We start from the raw sequence: 23,139 nt of genomic DNA, 5'->3' as shown, positions 1-23,139 counted from the left end.
CATGCTCAACAAAAATAAGTTATGAGATATTCAATATATATAAAAAAGACTTTTTATCAAAGTTAAGGAATAGATACGGAAGGAAGTAAGGAACTCTTCTGTGGCAGAAAGATTGAGAATTGATAAAAAAAAATTTAAATCAGGGATTGATAACTATCTTGCAAAATTCAAGGGACAATTCCGAAAAACTATGAAAATGGTATAATTGTCGTAATTTAACTAGAAATGACTTGACAATTTATATTGAATTGAACAAATGACAGCCTATTTATAAATAATTAATTATCAAAAAGTGCATAACAATTATTTATAATTCAAATTAATAAAATGAAATGATATTTTAAATAGTAACTGAGATTTCTACCACTTTCAGAATTAAAACTTTAATTGAAAAAAATAAATAAATAAAAGGATACGTTTACATTTACACCTATAGATTAAAAAAACTAAAGTACTTTGAAATTTTAAACTCTGAATAAAGAAATAGACTGTTTAGAATTTTTCAACACATCGAGACTTTAATCAGATACATCTCTGTAACTTTCCATTTGCTAAAGCTCTTAACAACTTTCAGAAGAGGGAATAAATAACTTTTAAGACTATAAAAGAAACATAAAACCTCTGAACCTCACAAAATAAATATAAAAAATGCAGTTTTATTCATGAGAAAATATATTCTTTAAATATCTAACTCTTCGGCTAAAGGTTTGGAGAGGCCAGAGAAAAAGTTAAAAGTTTGTGGTATAAACCAACCTTTTATGGCAGTTTCTCGGTCACAATTCTTTTCTCGATTGCAGATTTGACTTTCGTACCAAGTAGTTTTCGAACTACTTCAAGGAAAACTGGTGCAAACAAAGTTGCCGAAGAGCTTTTACGAAAACTTTATCAAAGGAGGTATTACTTTTCTTTAAAAAGAAAAGAAATAAAAAACCTCTACATGTTTGAGAGCGATGGAAAAATAGAATTTTATAAACTTAAGAACATGTAGTAATATGGTATTTAGTAAAATAGAATACTAAAAATTTTTATAAAATTCACTGAATTCAATAAAAATAGTTTTTTAAAGTTACTTTTTTCTTAATATCTAATTAAAGGTACAACGCTTCAAAACATTTAATTTAATTTTAGCTTAGTTCAGTGAAATTTTAAAATTTCAGTCAAAAGCAGATACTAGTTTTAATTTAATTAGATATAAGCAGATAAATACTTTAAACTGTTGGTGAAGAATAAATATTTTAATAAATCAAAAATTTACTCAATACAAATTTATTTTCTAAAAAAAGTTTAGTTTTTTACAAATACCGATAAGAAAAGTTTATAAATTTCAGATTTAAAGTGCATTTAATTATTATATAATGAATAGTATCATTATCCCAATATCGGAAATTAAAAAAAAATTTGCAATTAAAAGTTGTTTGTCTAAAAAATTTTATGAAATTTTTTTTATTTCTTTTTCTGTTTATATTTGTAACGCAAGAAACTAACAGAGTGCCAAAGATTCGGATAAAAACCTTTTACAAAATAATACGTATGAGAAAAAGTCCAGCTAAATACTGTGATGCTTATAGATTTAATACTTAATTTTTAATATGTAGTGCAAAATAAATGTTTAATTACATTCCTTTTTATCGCTATAATTATTTAGTTAATCGTTTAAGTCAAAACTCAATTTAATAACAGAAATTTGGTATTTTTTAAAATAACGAGAATTAGTATTTGATTATATATATATATATATATATATATATATATATATATATATATATATATATATATATATATATATATATATATATATATATATATATATATATATATATATATATATATATATATATATATATATATATATATATATATATATATATATATATATATATATATATATATATATATATATATATATATATATATATATATATATGAGCATTTTCTCTCGAAAAAGTAATTATTTTTAGAAATCCAATTTTTTTTTCTACTGATATTTTTGAACATACATTAAACTAAGTATTAATTAAGTTTAAAAAGAACAAAATACTTTAATAAATATATGTAAGCCTAAAATTCTAATTCATTCCATAATACTTTTATTTAATAATGTCAGACCTCTCCAGAAATACAACGATATGGATTTGATAAAACTACATCACGTCTCTGTTTTTAAGCTCATTTGTGAAATAAGCAGTTCGATTTCGTTTACCATTTTTCTCTTCCACCATATAAGATCGACCGAAGATGACCCGGCATCATGCCCTCCGGCGCGAGCAACATTCTTTTCAGCAACTGGTTTGGCCGCTTTCCATCGAGAATTTTTATTGGTTGAAAGGTATATTTTTCACTCTACTTTTTCCACAAGATCAACTATTGCATCCCCCCCCCCCAACAATTTCTTTACTCTTCTTTATTTGATTACATACTTCAAGCTTCAAGGCAAATGGTAGTTGAGGTAATAATTGCACACCAAACGATTTTGCAGGTTGCCGATGCAGACGATTTTTTTTTCCAGATGAAATTCCATGGAATTGGTTGAGTGAATTGCTATGAGTGAAGCGCAAGGTAGCAAGAGGGAAGGTGTAGAAGATTTACAGAGAGGGGGTAGCTTGCACAGAAAGGAATGTTGGAATGGACAAGAGGGGGGAAGGAAAGAAATAGCCAGCTACTGAAATTCTTGAGATTTCTTTTTTATTCTATCAGTCCTTTTATCATGAAATAGAAAACGATTTTTATAGCTGTAGTAGCTGAGATTTGAAAATCTCCTACATTACAGACGCAATACAAAAAGTCCAAATTAATTCCATCTAAGCGAATTGATTGAATATGCATATTTTTGGAAATCAATAGAAATATTTTACCCGATAAATTAGGTAAATTATAGTAAGCATATAATTTTAACAAAATAATGTTTTTTTAACAAAAGTATTTCTTAAAAATTGGTTTATTTGAAAGCATAAGTTATTAAGTATAATCGCAATTTGATGTACGCAATTTGCATGGTATATTGATGCATACATTTATGCAACTAAATAGGCATACATTAAACAAATTTTTGTATCTTTTTTGTGACATGTTAAATTTCCTTACTTCCATTTTCATGTTTGTTCTTTTTTCCATAATAAAAACTTAAGAAAAAAAAAGGTCATAAATAACTTAACCAATTTTTAATGTACATATTATAGATAATACAGAATATTACCTTAAAAAATAGTTACTATTATAATACTTTAAAGGCTTTTAAAGATAATTATTTTTAAAAGGCTTATTGATCGTTTATTATATTTTTATTTTATAATTTAGCATTTGAGAAAGTATTTCATTAGCATGTATAATCCAGTCACTGAATACCATCTGCATAATATATAGTTGCCTCAATGATAATTAAAAAAATATTTACTAGTTTACTCATACTATTAATACTAAATAATTAAAACAAAAATAAATAAGAGAGTGCGGAAATAATTTAGCGACACGAAGCGCTGTAAAACAGTATCCCTTGCAATGTGACACTGATTGGGGAAAAAACTATTATCAGGCTGATTGGGTTCTTCTTTAGTTGGATCAGCAGATATGGGTGAATAAATGTGTGCTGAATATTATCAGTTTCAAACTATGTTTTAGAACTAAACTAGACAGTGGGTGTTCGAAGATGACCTCATTGTTCGACTTCGAATAATTGTTTAACCTGCCGTTACGGTTTACAAAACGTAGGAGAAAACGTCTTGGAATTTGAAATGAAAAAATAAATACACTTAACATAGTTTCCAGCCGTTGAGTAAGAGGTATGAAATGCATTCAGACTGTTTATTTACTTTCCGATCCACTGAATTAAGCGTGCATTCAATCTTATTCATTTTATTTATTTATTTTTTAAAAATGTTTATTTTTATTAAGTATATTTTAATATAAAAATGATTTAGAATTTATGTGAGCTTTTTTTTAAAACATATTTTATCTATGCAATAGAAAATCTTTATTTTGTATTAGCATTTTATTGAATACAACTAATTTTTTTTTCTCCAGTTCGAGCACTAATGCATCTTTTCACAGAAGCGTCTTTTATTTCAATAACTGTTTCAGGACAGTATTTATCTATATTAAATGGATAATAAAATTTTAATGCCCTTTTTAAATGTAAGTAGTATTAAAAGAAGAAAATAATCCTTGATCATGTGGTTGGATTTAAATGTAACACCGAAAACTGTAATGCAGTTGATTCTTTACTTAGTTTTATGCATTACTATGAATGTCTGGATAAAATGCCCATGGAGATAATATACTGATTTTACATGGATAAAATTCTAGAAGAAAGACCACTGGTTCTTAGTAATAATGAATTAATACATACCATCACTCTGTATTCCTTCACTGCTGAAATCATGATGGCTACTTTCTGGTGATGCAACAGAACTGCTACTGTCAGGAATTGCAACCATGGTGCCACCCCTGGAACCAGCCGGGGGTGACATGCGAAGTTGTTGCTGGTGATAAGGTGACCATTGATCAAGGATGCTCATGTCCAGCATGCTGTCCTCTGGTCGAAATGATAGCAGGGATTGTTGTTGGCGTGGAGGATTTGGAGGTTGGCATGTAAGGCTAGATGCTGAAAAGGCAAAATCGATTTAAATTTACACAGTTTAAATTTAAATATGTATGTAATCACACAGTTATTACATTTTTAAGTACTAGATACTGTATGATTTTTTTCCCGATTTTTCGTTTGTGTTAAACTCAATCCCACTATAATTTAATCAAGTGAAATTATGTTCAGGGTACTTTGATTGCATGAGATACTGTTTCAGGGTACTTTGATTGCATGAGATACTGTTTCAGGATATTTTGTTTACATGATATTCTGTTTCACTGTAATTTGTCTTTGTCTACGGTATCTTTTTTAAAACTTTTAATAATGTTTTTTGTATATACGACTGACTATTAGTTATTTAAAAAGAGACAACAAAGCATAAAAGTGTGTTCTAACACGATAAGGCATACAAACATTCGCCATTTCTTTCCCCGAAAATTTTGAGGGTTCTTGAGCGGTTATCGCAATTTTTCGGATAATCAGGAGTTCGCTGCACAAAGTAAAATAACAAAGTTGGAAAATACCTAGACTGATGCAAAAACAATAAAGTTGGCAAGAAACAAAATGATAACGAAGGTACCCAAAAACTTCGGGACCGTGAAACTTGTATTTATCCGCAACAATCCTAATCCCCTGTATTTATCCTAAATAATTCGATTGAGAAGTAAATAATCAAGAAAAATATAATTTAGCAGCGTATTGATTATCTATTTAAAGAAGAATACAAATTATGTGCTTTATTTAAGTTGATAACAGTATGAATATTAAGATTTCAACAATTACAATAATTCTGACTTAATAAGCACCCTTTTCACCATTTTACTTCTAAAAATATATTTCTTAGAATAATTTCCAACAGTAACAGTTAAGAATTTCTTCTGTTTGTAGGGCGTGGTTGAAGGCAAGTAGCAGTCACGAGTAATACAGAGAGGTCATTGGCCAGCGGGTGTTAATAATGATGACTTCATCTGTTTAAAACGCCACCCAGAAACTAAGAATTTAAATACGAAAGGAAAAGGTTTGTGGTTACGGGTTTTCCACAGAAAGAATGAAAGCACAGAAGCGCTTGTTTAAAAATACTTTTTAAAGAACTAAATCCAAATCTAATTCAACGGATAAATTTCCTTACTCATAATTTAATGACTACCTACCCACGAACGATCTTATTCCCATGAATTAAACGATTTTTTTAATGAACATCGTGAAGGTCTGATTTCTTCATAGTCTATTTATTTACTTAGCCTTTTAACTTAAAATTGACTATTTAATTTAAGAAGTGGAAATAATTTTTTTTTGCTCTATACGAACCTCAGAACTATATTTTATATTATGTATTATACAGTTAGATTACGTAAACGGGAAATTTAGACACAAGGAAACTGAAAAAAATTCAAATTTTTTAACAATAAAGTTATTTAGGAGTATCAACAAATTATTCATTAATTTATTATATAAATTTGAAATTTTGTTACAAATTATAACGCCATTTTCTTTTAAACAAACATCAAGTATCTTAAAAAGATGCATTACTACTACTGGAATAGATCTATTTTGCTAAACGGAAAATTAATAAAACGTTTTTTTCCCAACAAAGAGTTATTGAAAAATTAATAAAGCTATATTTCAAAAACGCAGTGAATCGACGAATAAATTTCTTTTACAATTACTTATAATACAAAAGCAGACGATTTCATAAATTACTAAGAGTGCGTTGCCACCAAACAAAACAAAAGTAATATAAAACGGCGCCAACTTTCTTTTGCTTATTGTAATATTAAATAACATACTACACGATGATCCTTGAACTTTAAGTACATTAAGAAGTATTAAATAACTCTGGACAAGCGCTTCAACCCTTAACAAGCAACAAACGCCGCTTTGTAAGCTGTAAGCGACGCTTTCGTACTCTCGCAAATGATTCTATTCAATGGTCAAATGCACAAAAAATTATCTTTGGCGACACAACATTATCTAGTTTCAAGTAGCGCTCATGTGACACAAAGCACTTATATGATATTAACATTCTTTGCTTTACTTATTCTGCAGATCAAAACATTTCCTTTGTTTCAACGTGCTAGACAGTTTTGAAGAATGAAAATATTTATTCGTTAATTTAATTATGCTAGTCTTTTGAACTTTTTCCTATAAGCTGTAGTATTAAGCGAGGTTTCACGTGGTGTAAAATGTCCACAAAATAAAGGATGGTATTATTGTCTAGATTTCATACAATTTTGATTAAAGAGCCACCCTGATGAGAGGTTCAATCTAACTATATTTTGCTTTTACACTAAGTAAGAGTTTAAATTGTTACAGAACTTTCTTTTTGTAGTATTCAATAGTGTGTAATACACTTAAATCTCTTTTTGTAATAGAATACATAGTTTTAATAATTAATGTACATAAAGTTTCGTAGTAAAAGACACTCTGAGAAAAAAGTTCGGACAAAACTACCAGAATATAATTAAAATCTACAGTGTTTCTGACTCTATGGAAACACTAAAAAGCTCGGTAAGTTTTACCGAAGTGCTTTGGTAATGATTTTGGCAAAATTAATAATAAAATATTTCTTTTTATAGTGTGTAATATTTGGTAAATGCGGTGAAATTTGGTTATTTTTATTATGATACCTTAGCATTAAAACTACTTTTTCGGTAAAATTTACTTTTCGGTTTTGTACCTTTTACTAAATGTGTGGCAACAAGAATTAAGATTTTGAAGACCAGAACTTCCAATGAACCGTTACCAAACGAGTGGTATAAATACCGTTTATCTTTGTTTTTATTACCAGAATTCTATTTAACTAATCGATACAACTTAAAAATAAATAAATAAAAATGGCGGACTTACCAGTTTTCCAGATGTCTAGTTGTGCGTATAGTATATCTCCACCATTTGGAATTTTTTGTCTGAAGTAATCTTCTGATAGAGCGCATAATCCCAAGCCATCCATATTGAAATATTGCAAAACCTCAGTGTTCATTCCATATTGGTTTAAAATCCATAATAACCAAGACTTTGCTTCATCTATTGTCCACAAAGTTGGATCTAAAGTTAAAAAATATTAATAAAATTAAATCACGTGGATTTTATAGATGTAAAAAGGTAGATTTTCACTGAATTATCAAGTACTAAAGAAAACAATCTTGATTTTAGCAAATAAAAAGCAAATCAAAATATTAAACTAGAGCATACTTTGACCGAAATTTACGTTTAAAAACTGAACAACAAAGGAGCTAAGATGTAATTATAAAGATGAAAGTCAAAAAGCAAATTTTGAGGCAATAAATTTAATACGTATGTTAATAGTTTAATTTTCAGTTTTAAAGTGCGAAAAGTTACAAATATTTACTGTTTTCTGAAGGTTAAAGCAATGCTAAGTCTTAAGAAAATAATTTACTTCATGTACTATTTAAAGCGAGTATAATTAGAAAATCGCAGGTAAATTTTATATCATGAAGTAGGAATATTTATATAATAAATTAATAAATGATATTTAACAAATCAATTACTTTCACTAAAGGGTAAATTTCATGCATTAAGAATTGTCAAATTGATAGCTATAAAGATAACTTAAAACTGTTATATCTTGAAAATATTTAATTACAAATATTTTTAAGTTACATTTATGTTAGTAGATATTAGTATTGCCACATAAATCTAAAAAATTGCATTATAATAATTAATTCGTGTGAAACTAAAAGCAAAATTAGGGCTATCATTAACAGTTACAATTGCAATTATTAGATAGTAAAACAACTTTTTTTTAGCCACAATGAAAACTTTTATGCATAAACAGCTGCAGGAATTTCTTTGTATTCTCTCATTGTCAAATCATTGTTTTTTCTTTGTTCTTTTTTTCTTTTTCTGTGAGGTAAAGATGAGAGAACCGCAAAGGGAACTTAAACAGGAGATAAGCAACAGTAGTTTGGACGAATAACACGGAGAAACACACCGGAAAAGCTAATATCTGTAAATCTGAACTTGTAATTCGAATTAAAAAAAAACATTTTCGCACGCGAAACGGGCATTGTCCGATTTCCTGTACACACACCACGCGAATTACTGGTTGACATTGCGATAAAAACAGTTAAGGGGAGTTTTTGTTTTTTTATTGTTATATTTGTGTGTGCAGCTGCAATTTTTAGAAGATATATTTTGATATGCACTGGATATATATTTGTTTTAAAGAACTTGTGAATGAAACGAAAACTAAATGGATTTTAAAATGAATTAAAAAACTTTGTTAATGACATTATTTTTGTTCCTTACCTATTTGAACCAAAGAAAAAAATTTAGTGTGTCCCTGATTTTAACAACTGAACTGTTTCTGTCAATGGGATATATTAAACAGCTGTTTTAATTTTTTTATGTTAATTGATGACTTTTAAAATGACGTGATAAAAACATTTGAGCGAACACACTTGGTTTCAATATTCACCACGTTATCTTTTTTCCCAATTCCTAGCATTAAGTTATCATGACAATAGTCACAGTAATTACCTTTGTTCGAAATATGAATCACCACTGAATCCTCACATCTTAACAAAAACTACCACCTATCAGTTATAAAAAAATACGCACCCTAAGAAAAAGGTGATTTGTTGAATGTATATATTAATGACACCGGAGTCAGAGGCGGCTATACTGTGCCAACATCACGCATTCCAATGTAACGGAATTTAACGATGTCATAAATTAAGTCAAATAAAATTTAAAATTAATGATCACTAAGGTACTCGCAATTCATCTGAAGTTGTAATTACCCTTACACATAACAGATCAAAATAAGAAAGGCTAGATTAGATTTTAGCTTTAGGTGAATACGCTTCTACTTCTATAATTAATAATTCATCACTTTTAAACAATCTTTATAGAAATTTTATTCGCAAAACGTTGATAAAAAAAATTTTTTTTTTTCGTGAATTTTTCATACACTTTTTCAATATTATTATATTTCATATATTAATTATGATATTAGATTTTACGAACTCTTTATATCTAAGATAATGAGTTAAATAGAATTAAAATATATCTAAAAAAGTCAACAAAACAACTGCATTGCTACTATGTTTTCTTAAAAAAATAAATAAAAAATTTATTTTGCATGTTGAAAGGAACAATATATAAGATTGGAAACGGAACTCAACTTCCAATTCTTCATCAACGGAAGTCCGCTTTAATATTTTTCAGCTCCTGTTCTGGACAAGGTTAAGTTGTTTTCACATAGATAACGGGATACAGATAAAAGCAATTATTGATGATAAATTCAGGAAAATAACTTTTGCTCCCTAAATATACAATCAATTTTTAAAACTGATCAACCAAAATGGAATTTTTAATACGAGGCTTCTCATTTTTGACACTTATCCTTCATCATTCGTGGAACAAAAATAAATATGGTTGCAAACCACACATTTCCGTTTAATTTCGTGGTAAAAATATGGGCGGTGATTATGTCCCTCAAATACAGCTGTCTTGTTTTTTGGTTTAAAAAGTTGGTTAATAATGCTGTCGTGATTAAAGCTGATCTCAGTCATGGTTTTCTGCACATCTACTTGGCTGATTTTGTTGGGAGGTTTCTTAGGGTAAAATCTGTGCACTGTGGCATTTTCAAAAACTTGATTTTCTTTTTAGATTTTTTTCCCACACGATTCCGAAAGTTTGCTCATTTTAAAACAATTTCCAAAAAGTATAATTTTAAATTCAGAATACATTGAGAGACGATAAAGCGTAATTGTCATCGACTCGCATAACTGACAATGTTAAATAGCGTTTTCTTAAGTCAATGCTTTTAAAGTTTAATTTGCAACGACGCGCTTGACAGACAGTCTCAATTAGGGTTTTCTCCTGTCTATACTTTGAAGTAAAATTTGCATTATTACAAATTGATAACAACTTTAAATAACGTTTTTTTTTTAAATTTTTTTTTATTATATTTATTTCAACTGCAAGTCTACACCAGTCTTTATATCATAACTTAGTTTAATTTGTTAAATATTTAAAAACAATTATAAAGTAATACTAAGTTCAATATATGCGCTTGTAGTCTCTGTTACATTTAGAATTTTTTTAAATTTATTCGATCGCTTTTGATTAACAACATGATAAATCCTGCTTTTAAGATATTTCTTTTTGAGTATTAGAATATATTTTGTCGTATTAGTTTTTATGTTCAACAGAAAACAAACCAATAATATATGTGCTAGAAATTTGAAAGTAAATAAAAATCCATATTCCCAATCCATATAAAAACCCATATTATATTCTTTTGAAAGTAAATAAAATCCATATTCTTGGAATTTCTTTTATTAACTATTTGAGACGAACAACATACACGTAAATAATAAAAAAATAGCATAAATTAACTATGAAAATTAATTCTAAAATAATAATTGAAATCTTAACTTATTTATCATATAATTCATATAATTCCTTAAAAAAACTCATTCTCCATTACATCTTTGTTACTTTAAATTTATAAATAATTTCAGAAAAAAAAGCGCTTAGTTATTAAAAAGAATATCATGTTTTGAAATATTTTTTGAATTGATAGTTAAAATTCTAATTAACTCATGCAACAGATAACGAATCACTAAATAAAAAAAATTATTTCTGACCAAAGATCAATATTAAAAAAGTTAAAGCTAAATGTAGAGACATTATTTGGTGGCAAGTTTCGAATAAACTTGTAAAAGCTAACTTAAATTGAGCTTGACAGCACATTGTGAAGGAACACATTGTGCACATTGAAGAAAATTGTGAATGTATTTAAGCCTAAAATGTTTATGATCGGATTTAGAACTAACTAATTGGGCAGTGAACAATTTAAATAAAATTCTGAATCATGATTCAGTTTCGAAGTAAATTTAATTAAATATAGCCTTCGAATAGCTTTCACAAAGGTCATTATATAAAATTTTACAGAATTTGAAATTCTTTAGATTTTTTTTCAATTAACTATAAAATAAAATGTTTACACTAAGGCGTAATGTGCGTTAATAAATACTTTAGTTTACAAAATATTTATCTAAATATCGTTTGGTTTTTCACTATCCCGCCATTTTCATTAAGAGTCTTTAATGACGAAATAGCGTGTCAATAAACAATAACACGTCACGCCAATTTATGAGGATTTTCCTCCTCTTCTTTTTCATAGATGCAAGGAAATAAAATTAAGAAAGGAAGTTAAAAAAAAAAAATGCTTTCACGGTTTTAGAATTTAGGTCGGACAATACTTGCGTCACTTGAATTTCCTCGGAAGAAAGAAATACTTGGAATACAATTTAAGAAAAACAGCATAGCCTCATTACAATATAGGTGCAAAAGAAATATTATAATATTATTGTTTTCGACTTTCTTCCATAGATTTCAGTCCTCTATTGTATTTTGAAATATAGAGTGTAATTGTAGATTTTAGGAAGTTAGAATTTTTTTATAGGCAAAACCAGTTAAGAGATTTGGTGTATTCTGGAAAAAAGAACATGTTTGTGACCTCGAACTGCAGCGAGAAATTCAATTTACATCCTACAATAAGAGCAAAATATGTAATTTAAAACAAATTAAGTTCGATAGAAGTAATATATTATCAGGAGTTTAAAAAAATACAAGTACACGATTGCTTTTGAAGTTGTATTTTGTAATTAGAATTTAGCACAAGAACTCCGGTATAGATATTCAAAACCTGTTTTCGTCAATGAAGACTAATAGTTTCAAATCTACCTGTATTGTCTCGAATAAATAATATGAATAAAAATAGATTGGAAAGAAATGTATTTCCAGTTACACGAAAAACAACATCAAAATAAATTAAATGAATTTTAAAAAGATCACTTAAACACAGCTTTGAATTTTCCAATTTAAATTGTAATACCTTTTCAGTTTCCTCTTTGCTAAATTATAAATCTTCTATTTGCAAAATTGTAAGCAGTCATAAAATGGCAAAGCTTAATTATACCCTACGAAGTAACCGGAACAAAACTTTTGTTGTTTTCAATATTTATTTATGATAAATATTTATGTTGCTACTTTAAATGATTATTTTATTTGAGATAAATACTTGTATCAAATCGTAACTTTAAATTCCTGATTGTCTGCTGTATCAATGAATACACAACAAAATCAAACTTTTAAAATTGCAATAAATGTCATTATAAATTAATTTTTATTAGACAAGTTTTGCTATAATTTGCCTTAACAGTGTAAGTAAAAAGGTTCGTTCTAAGACTATGGTAAGAAACCAGCAGCAGTCAGTCCAACCAATTAATCGCAAAGTTTACGGAAAAGAACATTTTTAACCTTTACTGTTTTGAAACCTTTCACAACTAGCATATTTAAAAAACTATGAATACAAAACTATACGGTTTTTTAACAATTTACAACTATCATGGTTTCAAAAACCATAAAACAGAAATTTAACGGGATCGTCGAGATATAGCAGCTTTACGGTGCTGATATCTATGCGTAAATGAGAATATCGTATTCTAACAGTCTACAGTTACAAATTGGAAAGTGCAGGAAGCTGGAAACTCTTCACGTGTTGAAGGGAATAGTGGAAATGTTGAAATGTCAAAGCTGGGAATCGAACCCCCGTTCTGTTAATCATAAGAATGCCAGATTAGCCCTCTTGGCTATATGTACTCATCTGCAAGGAACTAAGTGGCTTCGTTAGGTGGGTCTTGTTGGTGTGATAAAGTTCTGATTGTTTAATTGTATTAGGTGAAAGCAGTTAATAAACGGTTTTTCTCACAGTTAACATAGTGGATTTCAGCTTATTTATGATTATTTGGCTGTTTTGTTTGACTATAGTAAAATGACAAATTGTTTTTTTTAAACTATTTTTCAAAGCATTTTTAACAGTGCATAGTTACACAAAAAAAAGTAGTATCCTTTATTCACATAGCTAAGCCAATAGACATGATACATGAACTTGTTTCTTTCTTTTTGTGATTTTTCATCCAGAAAAATAAATTTTTTTTATTATGAAAAAAAAAAAAAAATAAAAATAAATGAGTTGGATTCTGGATCCAAACAACTTACACAATCTGAAATCCAATGATACGTTTAATTAAAAAGATGTCCTGTATCTGATTAACCTTCAGAATATTTTGTTAAAAGGTGCGATTCATTATGAGTTACATGCAAATATAATTCTTCTTCCTTTTCATCATTTTTTGTCGAGCACCCAACGTTTATTTTTCACTTTATCTTCCCTTCGCGAACAACAAAGCTTTTGAGAAATGTCATGTTTGACCTACTAATAGAATTCGCGAAGACATTGCCATCAGCAAGAAAGTCAACTCGGCCGTAACAGAAAAAGAAAATGGCGCAATGAGATAGAATTCTATTGAACTGCAAATGGAAACCTGCGGTGTAGCCTATTGACAGCAACACGTCAAGCGTTACTTCAAAATCAAATTTATAAAACGGGAACTATATTCTTTCTCCGACTCTTTGTTAATCCGATTGGTAATTTATTGGGCAGTGGGCTATTAAGACTGGGACAAGCCCACTGATTTAACAGAAAGCTATGGCGAATTTCGTGGGTTGAAATTCCGATTTATTTCCATTTTTTATTGTATTAGGTGATTCGACCCATTTCTGGAAGGTAGAGGAAGGAAAGATTTCTTTTTTATATGATGTCGTGAGTGGGGAGAACAGTTTATGGTGTATTTTCCCACCTTTGGTGTAATCGGGTTACGATTTGCGTCACTACTGATATGAGATGTGATGCTTCGAATGGGTGTGGGGGGGGGGATGACTACTAAAATGTAGAAAGTGGATCGTAAAAAATGAGGAGAAGATGGTATAATTTCCCACCATTTTTTTTTTTTAAAAACTTACTTTAATTTTTAAAATAACATGAAAATTTAACTCTAAACCAACCATGTCAGGTAAACTCAATTTTTAACAATCTTCTCTTTGGAATATCCAAAATGCGGTTAAACATTTTAACAATACTTTTTAATAATAAAATATCATTTTAGCTGTTTTCAATTTTTTTCGGTCATGGAACCCTAACTTAGCTTCTTTAGGCGGAACGCCGTATTTATAAATGAAGATCATTCAGCAACTGCAAACATACTAACCGAAAAAAGTTAACAATTTTAAAAAAAAAAATATTTAAAGAAGCGAATGATTTTTATTATTGTTTAATCAATTGAAAATTTAATTTTTATTCCAGTGGAATTCCTAAGTTAAGAGCGGGATATGAATTCGTAATTGTCTTAAGCTAAATAATTCGGCATAGTCTTAAAATAATAAAATTTAGCTAAATCATGATTTCCGAAAAAAACTATTTATTAATGTTGAAGCATTATTACATGTTTAATATTGAATTACTTCTTTATTTATCTTTCATTGAAATTGTTTATTTATCTTTTAATAATTTATCTTATCTATCTATTAATAATTTATCTTTTACTGTTGATGAATTTTTTTTATTAAAAGACATTCTTGGAATATTGGATTTTTTTAAAAAAAAATCATGCTGTTTATTTTTTTATCTCAAATGACTTAAATAATTTCAAAGAAAGTAACGGAAATATTAACTAAATTTTGGATTATTAGTTGAATATTAAAACTAATAAATGTTTAAAAAATCATTACTGTTTAAAAAATGTCCTTATTGTCGGAACCCCAACGATCCTTTCACGGAACCCTAGGGTTCTGCAGAGCACCATTTGGGAGCCACTGACATAGATAATAAATTATTATATAAGTCAGAAATATCCTATGAGTATTTAAAATAAATGTAGCGATTCTTTTAGCACTTATAAAGATTACGTCAAATCATATCAATATTTTAGTAAGTCCGAAAAAATTGCCGATAAAAATATTTCTTGAGCGCGTGATTGGTAGTATAATACCTCATTCTGTATATTAAACAGTTTATATATTTCTAAAGCTTAAACAAGAAATAAACAAAATTAGTTATGATAAATTAATTGAGTTGAAAAATTTTAAACGTGTTTCGTGCCTAAGACCATTATTACTAGTAAGACAAATCTATTAATTTAGGGTCATCTAATCTGAGTTAGAATTATAAATTCGCTCACTACAAAGTTCTTCTTCCAAGTGGCCCGTTTAAAAAAAGAAAATTATCTTTATTTTATTTCTCCCTCTTATTAATTAGTTAAGTATATTCTCAAGCACTCTACTGTATGTATTCCTAAATTTATAATACTGCTGGTTTTCACACATAAAATTAGGGAGTACAACAATACTTATTAGTGAAACTAAACAATATCTTTTAAAAACGAAAGAATAATCCATTAAATAGTAGATTACTTGAAACGATAATGGGTTGAGTTTAATCTTCTACTTAAAGCTAACTAAATATAGCAATTCTACTACATCTAACACTGATCCAAAGGTGCAAGCGATAATAAGCTTTATAGACCATAAATTAGTTCGAATCTATAATCTCATGAAAAGTAGTAATATTTCATAATACTTAAAAGCCTATTCTGGTGGTGAACTTATAATAGATCAGGTATTTAGCAATAAATAAATAACAATAATGAACGTACCAGGACAGATACCAAGTATGCCACAAGCAACACGAATATCCTTTGCTGCTTGTTCCATTGCCATGTTTCTCAATTGTTCCATTTTATCGTCTTCATCTTCGTGCTTGACATTCATGTCTGGACTCATGGGTCCCATATGTAATCCAGGACACTGGTAATCAATTTCTTCAGCCTCCTGTTTAATCTGGACATAGGGAGGTGGACCTACATAGCCTTTACCTGGTGGACTGTCGTATAGAGTTGGGCTTTCAGCCGCTGAAGGCACTCCGGAAGGAGATGGAATGCTTACATGCACATTGCCATAAGCGGCCATCTTTTGTGGTTCCATAATAGAAGGTGCTGTGTACATTAAATTACTGTTACTTCTGAGCAGAGTAGAGGGATCACAGAGCCAGCTCTCAAAATCGGCCATTGTCCACCCTTCTAATTCGGACAGCGGACTTCCTGGATTGGGAACTAACTGGGGCCTCTGGAAAAATGAAGAAATACAATTGTAAAGAAAAAAATTTGTTATATCTTGGTAATTAGTATTAATATAAAATAAATGCAAGATAGACGTGGCGTACAGAAGTTTTAGGTCTTTTTTTTATAATTTATGGATTGATGTAGCAACACAGATGAAATAAAAAAAGTATTACACTGTAGAATTTTCATGAATTAATAAATTGAAAGGAGCATACATAGAAGTTGCTTTAATAAACTATAAGACGGGAGTATAAATTGTTTCATTAAAAACATTTTCATTCGTGTAAAAATGACTTATACACATATGGAGAAGTAAATTTTTGAAATTTATAAAAATTATTTTAAAATTTAATATTTTATGAAAAATTACCTTTTTAACTGTTATTATATCCAACACGATGTTAATGAAATCAAAATAATTAGCTCTCCTAAACTTTAATTCTATTTCACTATAATTGAAGCAGGAATCTCAAAGTTATTTTTTTATCGCAATTTAGCCATTAAGTTTTTTTTCAATAAAATAAAAAGAAATTTTTTTGACCGACAGCAGTGCATTTTGTAACAACTTTACCATACGGCTTAGTTTAAATTGATAAAAAAATTCGCACAACGAGGCTGAGTTTGGTATACCTGAAAACAGCGTTCTGTAATTCAGTATTATGAGACAACAGAGTTAACATAATGAAAAAAGTGCCTACCAGCCATAAAACGAAGAAACAGCTCTAACAAAGTAAAATAAGTCTAATTTGAAATTAAGTAAAAATTTTACTAATAAAAGTGATGGAGCATAAAACACATTTCTAACGTGATGTAAGCTACAATTTATTAAACAAATACATAAGTAGTTAGAAATCAATTACCATTGAACTTAAGAATAATATCGAACACTGCAAATTGCAACAATTAAATCAGTGTGTTCTATGTCTGCAAACCAACTTAAGAACTAATGCATTTAAAATGCACAATATCAATTATTCTGTAAAAATTAATCAAAATACTAAAGTGAATTTCAAATAATCACAATTGGGAGTTACGAAGGCTAATTTCAAAGTTTCCTCATAATTCGAAGAATGCAAGAGGCAACTGAAAAAATAAATGCAGTGCAAAAATCTTAAGCAACTAGTAATTTTCTACCATCTACTCTAACAAAGAACAACTTTCATCAAATTCTCTTAGAAAAAACATGATCCCCGGGAATTTCGAAAGCTACCTGCCCGCCAACTTTTTCTTTGTTTCTTATTTATTTATATTAAAGCAGAAGAAAATACCTTGACCCCGACGCCCTTCAGATGGGCCGAGCTTTGCCCGGGCTCAACTTCTGGCAGTTATTCTGCTTGGGTTTTTGTTGGCCCAGTAAGTTAAAACCGGCCCCATCATAACACCCTGGAATATACGCCTCTGGGGGTACAGTAAAATGGTAACTTCTCTGCTATAATTTTTTCGTCTCATCATTAAGTTCGAACTTGTTTTTTTTTCTTCAAGCATTGAGGGAAAAGGAATTTTGCAAAGATTGTGCAAGCTTCAATTACTTCTGGCAGAGATTGTTACAAATTTTAGCTTTGAAACTGAAATTGATTAGGATGTTTGGAAAAGAAGAGAAAAAACTTAGGAGACACTCTGCAAGAAATTTATTTAGAAAGCACTAATTCAACGACAAAGGTAATAGGAAGTTGAAAGCATTTCGAAAACAGTCAGTCTCAAAATATTAGCTAATGGATTGAAAAAAAAAATGCCTAGAGACATTGAATCATATTGCAAAAAAGAGGCATACAAGAATTATTGCACGAAATGATTTAAGACATAAATCCAGCAAAAACCAAAAATAATTTGCGGGAAAAAACTTGATACCTTTCTTATTCACTGTTGTTTAGATGGGATGAAATTTAAACTTAAAAAGTAACTAGGATACTATATACAGATAACTATGTATACAGATAACTGTGATACAAAAAATTTTTGACCAGCATTCACAAAACCAATTTTGAATAAGTCAATGAATTTTTGTCTAAATATTGGTCAATTCTGCCATTTACGAATACCATATCTTCAAGCTTTAAATGCAGAATTACTCTATTGCAAGTAATTTTAAATGTCTACAAATCGCAATAATTCGCGAATACCAATTGCAATAAAAATGCAATCGCTTTAGTTCCTAGAGTAATTTATCTTCCAAGAATCAGCTACTATTACAAGTAGTACAAAATGGTTGAACTATGACGTAAAATTTAAGCATTTGCAAGTACGTAACTAAATTTAAACCTTAAAGGACTAAAAATTACTTATGAAAAAAAAGAAAGAAAAAAAGAGCTTTAGCCACATTTCTTCAACAAACTTCAAGATACATCCAAAAATCAGCATAGATTAACAAATTTGAAGCATAAAATGTACTACTCAATTTTTTTTAATAAAATAATCAACTGTTAGTAGTCAATTGACGTAACAAAAACAGTTAACACATATGATATAAATTTAATTAGCACATGAATTTTCAATAAAATTTTATTACTTTAGATCTATGACAAAAATCTGAACCTTAATAACTGTCTTTATAAAAAAAAATATTTGAAACCAATTAGCGTAGCAAAAGATCAAATTACAAAATTTTAATAAATAAAGTTGAAGAAAACATATGAGTAAAAATGAAAAACTGAGCTACTAAAAAATAGATTGATTGATATTAATTTTTTTTTCTTTAACCACTGATGGGATATAAGTAATTACTGTCACAAGTTTTGCGCAGCTAAAACAAGAAATTTAAGAAAAGTGGCTATAGGAGATTTTAATTAGAACAAAGTAATTTCTGAATTTAATACTTACAAGGGAAAAATTATTTATGTAGCGTTATTTAAACGTGCTAAATAAAATGAAAATAATAATAAATAAAATCGGAGCATTGCAGTGAAATCAGTTTAATAATAAAGAAAAGCGATATGATTGGACGAATATTTCTTAGAATAAAAAGTAGTAATAAAAATAACAGTTGGAAAATATATAAATGTTAAGCAATCTGACACAGACCACGAAATTTTTAAGATATTTGAAGCATAAAAAAAAAAGTTAAACCAAAATATATTCTAAGTTTAAATGCATCAATTGGTATTCTTTTAAGTTTAAATATAATCAATAGGTATTCTTTTCTGTCTAGACAATTTCGAAACAGTCTGAATTTTTATTGTCACAATCCAAGAATGTCTAAAAATTTATCTTAAAGAGTATACCTCTATATGCGTTCATATAAGTATTAAATAAATTAAACTTCAAATAATATGTTAGTAACGATATTTTTTTGAATTTTTTTTTTCTCATGAAAAATGAAAAGTGAAGTTAAATAAATTATGGGTTAAATTTTTTTTTCACCAAAAAAATGAATAGATTGATAGATTTATAGAGATTTGACCTTATAAAAATATTTTCTTTTATTATTTTATGCTAATTTAACTAAACATAGTTTTATGCAAAATACTAAAAACTACCGTCGCTTTTATCATCCAACCCACTGTTTAAAAAAACAATATTTTTTTGGCACAAAATAGAAATTATAATTAACTAGACATTTAATAGTTAAAACATTAAGTGCTAATAGATAAGATGTTAATTTATTCTAACTATAGAGCTGCTGGAAAAAAAAAGAAAAAAAAACACCAAAGCTTCCTTTTAAGAAGAAAAAAGAAACTTTACCCACAAACCAGTTCTTACTCAAAATAAAAAGACTGCAATTTCATATATCAAATAATTCGATTAAGGGGCAAATTTTCCAAAATCCTTTTCTCACTTGCGATTTCGAACAAAAACTGAAAACTAAATGAATTTAATATCATTTTTATCAATAACGAATTAGCTTTTTCAATAAACATTAGCCTTAAAAATTTCTAGTTGAAATAAATAAAATTGTCAAACAGAAACGTAGGCAGAATTTAAATAAAGTTAAATCACTTATCAAAGTTTTTCGATTTTTATATCGATTTAAATATGAAGAAAACAAGGATAAAATCTTAAATCTTATCAGGGTTAACAAACGGAGCAATATAAAGGTTAAAAAAAAACAATGAGAAGGCGCAGGATCAATAACGAATAACATCAGATATTTGCGTTAAAATAAAAACATTTAAAATCAGCGTATTATGCGTATACATATATATATATATATAATTGAAAAATTTTCATCACATTGGAAAACATTTATTTTATCAACTAAGAACACAATTGCGTCAATGCGCAGAAGGAGAGGGATGAGTATCATCACGCATTCCGGTTAAAATCAAAATAAAAAATTTAAATTAGCATATGATGTATACTTTTTAAAAATTTTCATCAAATAAGAATACATAATCATTGACTGTTAAGCACACAAATGCTATTAAAATTGTTTTCAAATCCCTAATCGAAATATGTAAAACTGTAAGACAATTGAATAGAGATCACAGAAAAATTTTAAATCCTCAATCGATATAAAAATTATTCAAACTGAATTAAATAATACAGAAATATTTAACTGCTGTTCTCTTTGAGTGGGGATTCACTTAAATAATCACAATTATTAAAGTCATTAAATTTTGAAAAGAAATAAAAAGTTTTCAATATTGGACGTGTTTCAAAAGTATTTGTTAATCACTTACACAGTTAGATTATAGAAAATTAATTTAACTTATCACAGAAGCAAATATTTATAATGAAATTCATGAAAAACAGCAAAAAACAAATTAATGTAATAAAATAATAGTTAAAATATAGAAATATAAACTGACAAGAGCGTACTAAGCAAATTCCATAGCGATAGCTCATCATAAAGTGTTATTATCATATTGCTGTTGCATGCAGTAAAGGACTCAAAGTTCGGTAAAATTTATCAGCATCAATTTGAACCTCACACAATTCATTCACTGATAAAAATATTGTCAAATGAATACTAAAATAAGCATCACAGATATATAAAATAATTTTTTTAATAATTACATAATTTTTATTTCTAAAAAAATTACTTTAAAAGTTATTGTTCTGAAACATTTTATAGAAAAAATATGATTAACAAATTTCAGTCAAGTTAATCAGTTTTTTTTTTGGGGGGGGGGCAAATAAATTATTCTTAATTACCGTAAAATAGTTAATAATGCTTTAATTAACTGCTATCCAGAAAAAAACCAGAGAAACTATGGATTTAATGCTGTTATTAATTTCCTTTTCTTTAATAAAATTTTTTCAACTTTTAAGCAAATTATACAGTTTAAAAATGTTTACATCATTATTGTTTATTTCCAATGATTTAAATATTAATGTTATTATTTTACTTGTAAAGTAAGCAACGTTTTTAATTTTTCAATATTACATAAGCGAAAATTATTTAAATAAAATTTATTTATCTAAATAAGCTTTAAAAACATTTGCAAAGTCAATACAGTTTACTTAAAAAGCACGTAGCCTTTCTTTTCAAATAAAATACCCAGCAAATTAATTTTTATATCAATATTTACAGCAATGGCTTTTTTTTTATTGTTAACAAAAATCGGCATTGTTATTTAAAATATGCATTTATTGTTTTCTTTATGGAAAAGTAAATTTTATATTATAATAAAAAAAATATTTAGTTAGAAATAAATTATGTTTCACAAAATTTGTTTTCGCTGAATCGCAAATTCAGTTACCATAAAGTACAATAAATTTAATACGAGTTAAAAATTTGATAAGAAATACATATTAAGGAATGGCAACATTTTAAGATGTTACTGCGCATGTCCATTATCAACTTTTAAAAACAAAATAGAAAAGAAAAAAAGAAGTTGATGAGAAAAGAACTAGTCAATCCACATTCTTAATTCTACTTAAACGTAATTACAGAACGTTATTTTTTCAATAATAAATTAAAAGTTTCAAACTTTAAGAATATTTGTAATAGAAATCATGTTTTTAATACAAAAAACTAGCACTTCGAATAATTCTAAATAAATTATGATAATAATAAAAACTCAAAATGAACTTACAGTTTCAACTCGAATGGGAGCACACGTCTGCATGTTCCTCTGTCGCAGGCACTTTGATAACTGAAGTTCAAGACTACTAACTGGTAACACGACTTGGTCTGATTTTAGGCGTGACGTACGCGTGACGTCACGAGTCCCAGATGAGGGAATATTTGTTCTCTTATGATGTTTGGAGAAGTGAGAGTAGGGGGTGTGTTCTAGTGCTTCTTACAATACTTTGAACCATCCCTATGAGTTACACTATTGTATTGGAAGCATATGTTGGCAATAAAGGGTGCAGACATGTGTTTTTGGTTATAGTAAACAAAAACATGATTGATAAGAAATTCAAGTCAGTTTGTTAGATTTGAATGGAAAATCTTATTCAAAGAAAAAAATGATTTTCGTAATCTTCAATGAATTGTAATTGTAAATTATTTAGGAAATTTAATAAAATGCTAACCTTAAAATACTTAAAACTAGTCAACCCCTTATGGCCACTGTAAAAATATAATCTAGAATTAAAAATAAAAAAATACATTTTTAAACTTTTTTTTATTTCATAAAAAGTATTTTGATAATTATTTTGATTTTTTATAAGTAATAAATTGTT

At 27.9% G+C, this 23,139-nt stretch overlaps 1 protein-coding gene across 1 annotated transcript in view; it reads right to left on the bottom strand.

The window, feature by feature from the left end:
- The window catches only part of LOC107451717 (SAM pointed domain-containing Ets transcription factor), a 28,760-nt gene extending 6,054 nt beyond the window's left edge, over nt 1-22,706 (bottom strand). Inside the window, exons 1-4 of the mRNA XM_016067906.4 lie at nt 22,548-22,706; nt 16,108-16,576; nt 7,427-7,624; nt 4,343-4,597 (exon numbers count right to left, since the gene is read on the bottom strand). Coding sequence (XP_015923392.1) covers nt 4,343-4,597; nt 7,427-7,624; nt 16,108-16,576; nt 22,548-22,580 — 955 coding nt within the window. The 5' untranslated portion in view covers nt 22,581-22,706. The remainder of the gene's footprint in view (nt 1-4,342; nt 4,598-7,426; nt 7,625-16,107; nt 16,577-22,547) is intronic.
- Between the last annotated feature and the right edge of the window lie 433 nt (nt 22,707-23,139).

This window comes from Parasteatoda tepidariorum, chromosome 10 (assembly GCF_982258835.1).
Source record: "Parasteatoda tepidariorum strain Cologne lab strain chromosome 10, Ptep-v5.0, whole genome shotgun sequence".
NCBI classification, from domain to species: Eukaryota; Metazoa; Arthropoda; class Arachnida; order Araneae; family Theridiidae; genus Parasteatoda; species Parasteatoda tepidariorum.
The sequence above is the reverse complement of the archived record's forward strand: the minus strand, read 5'-3'. Positions and strand labels throughout refer to the sequence as shown.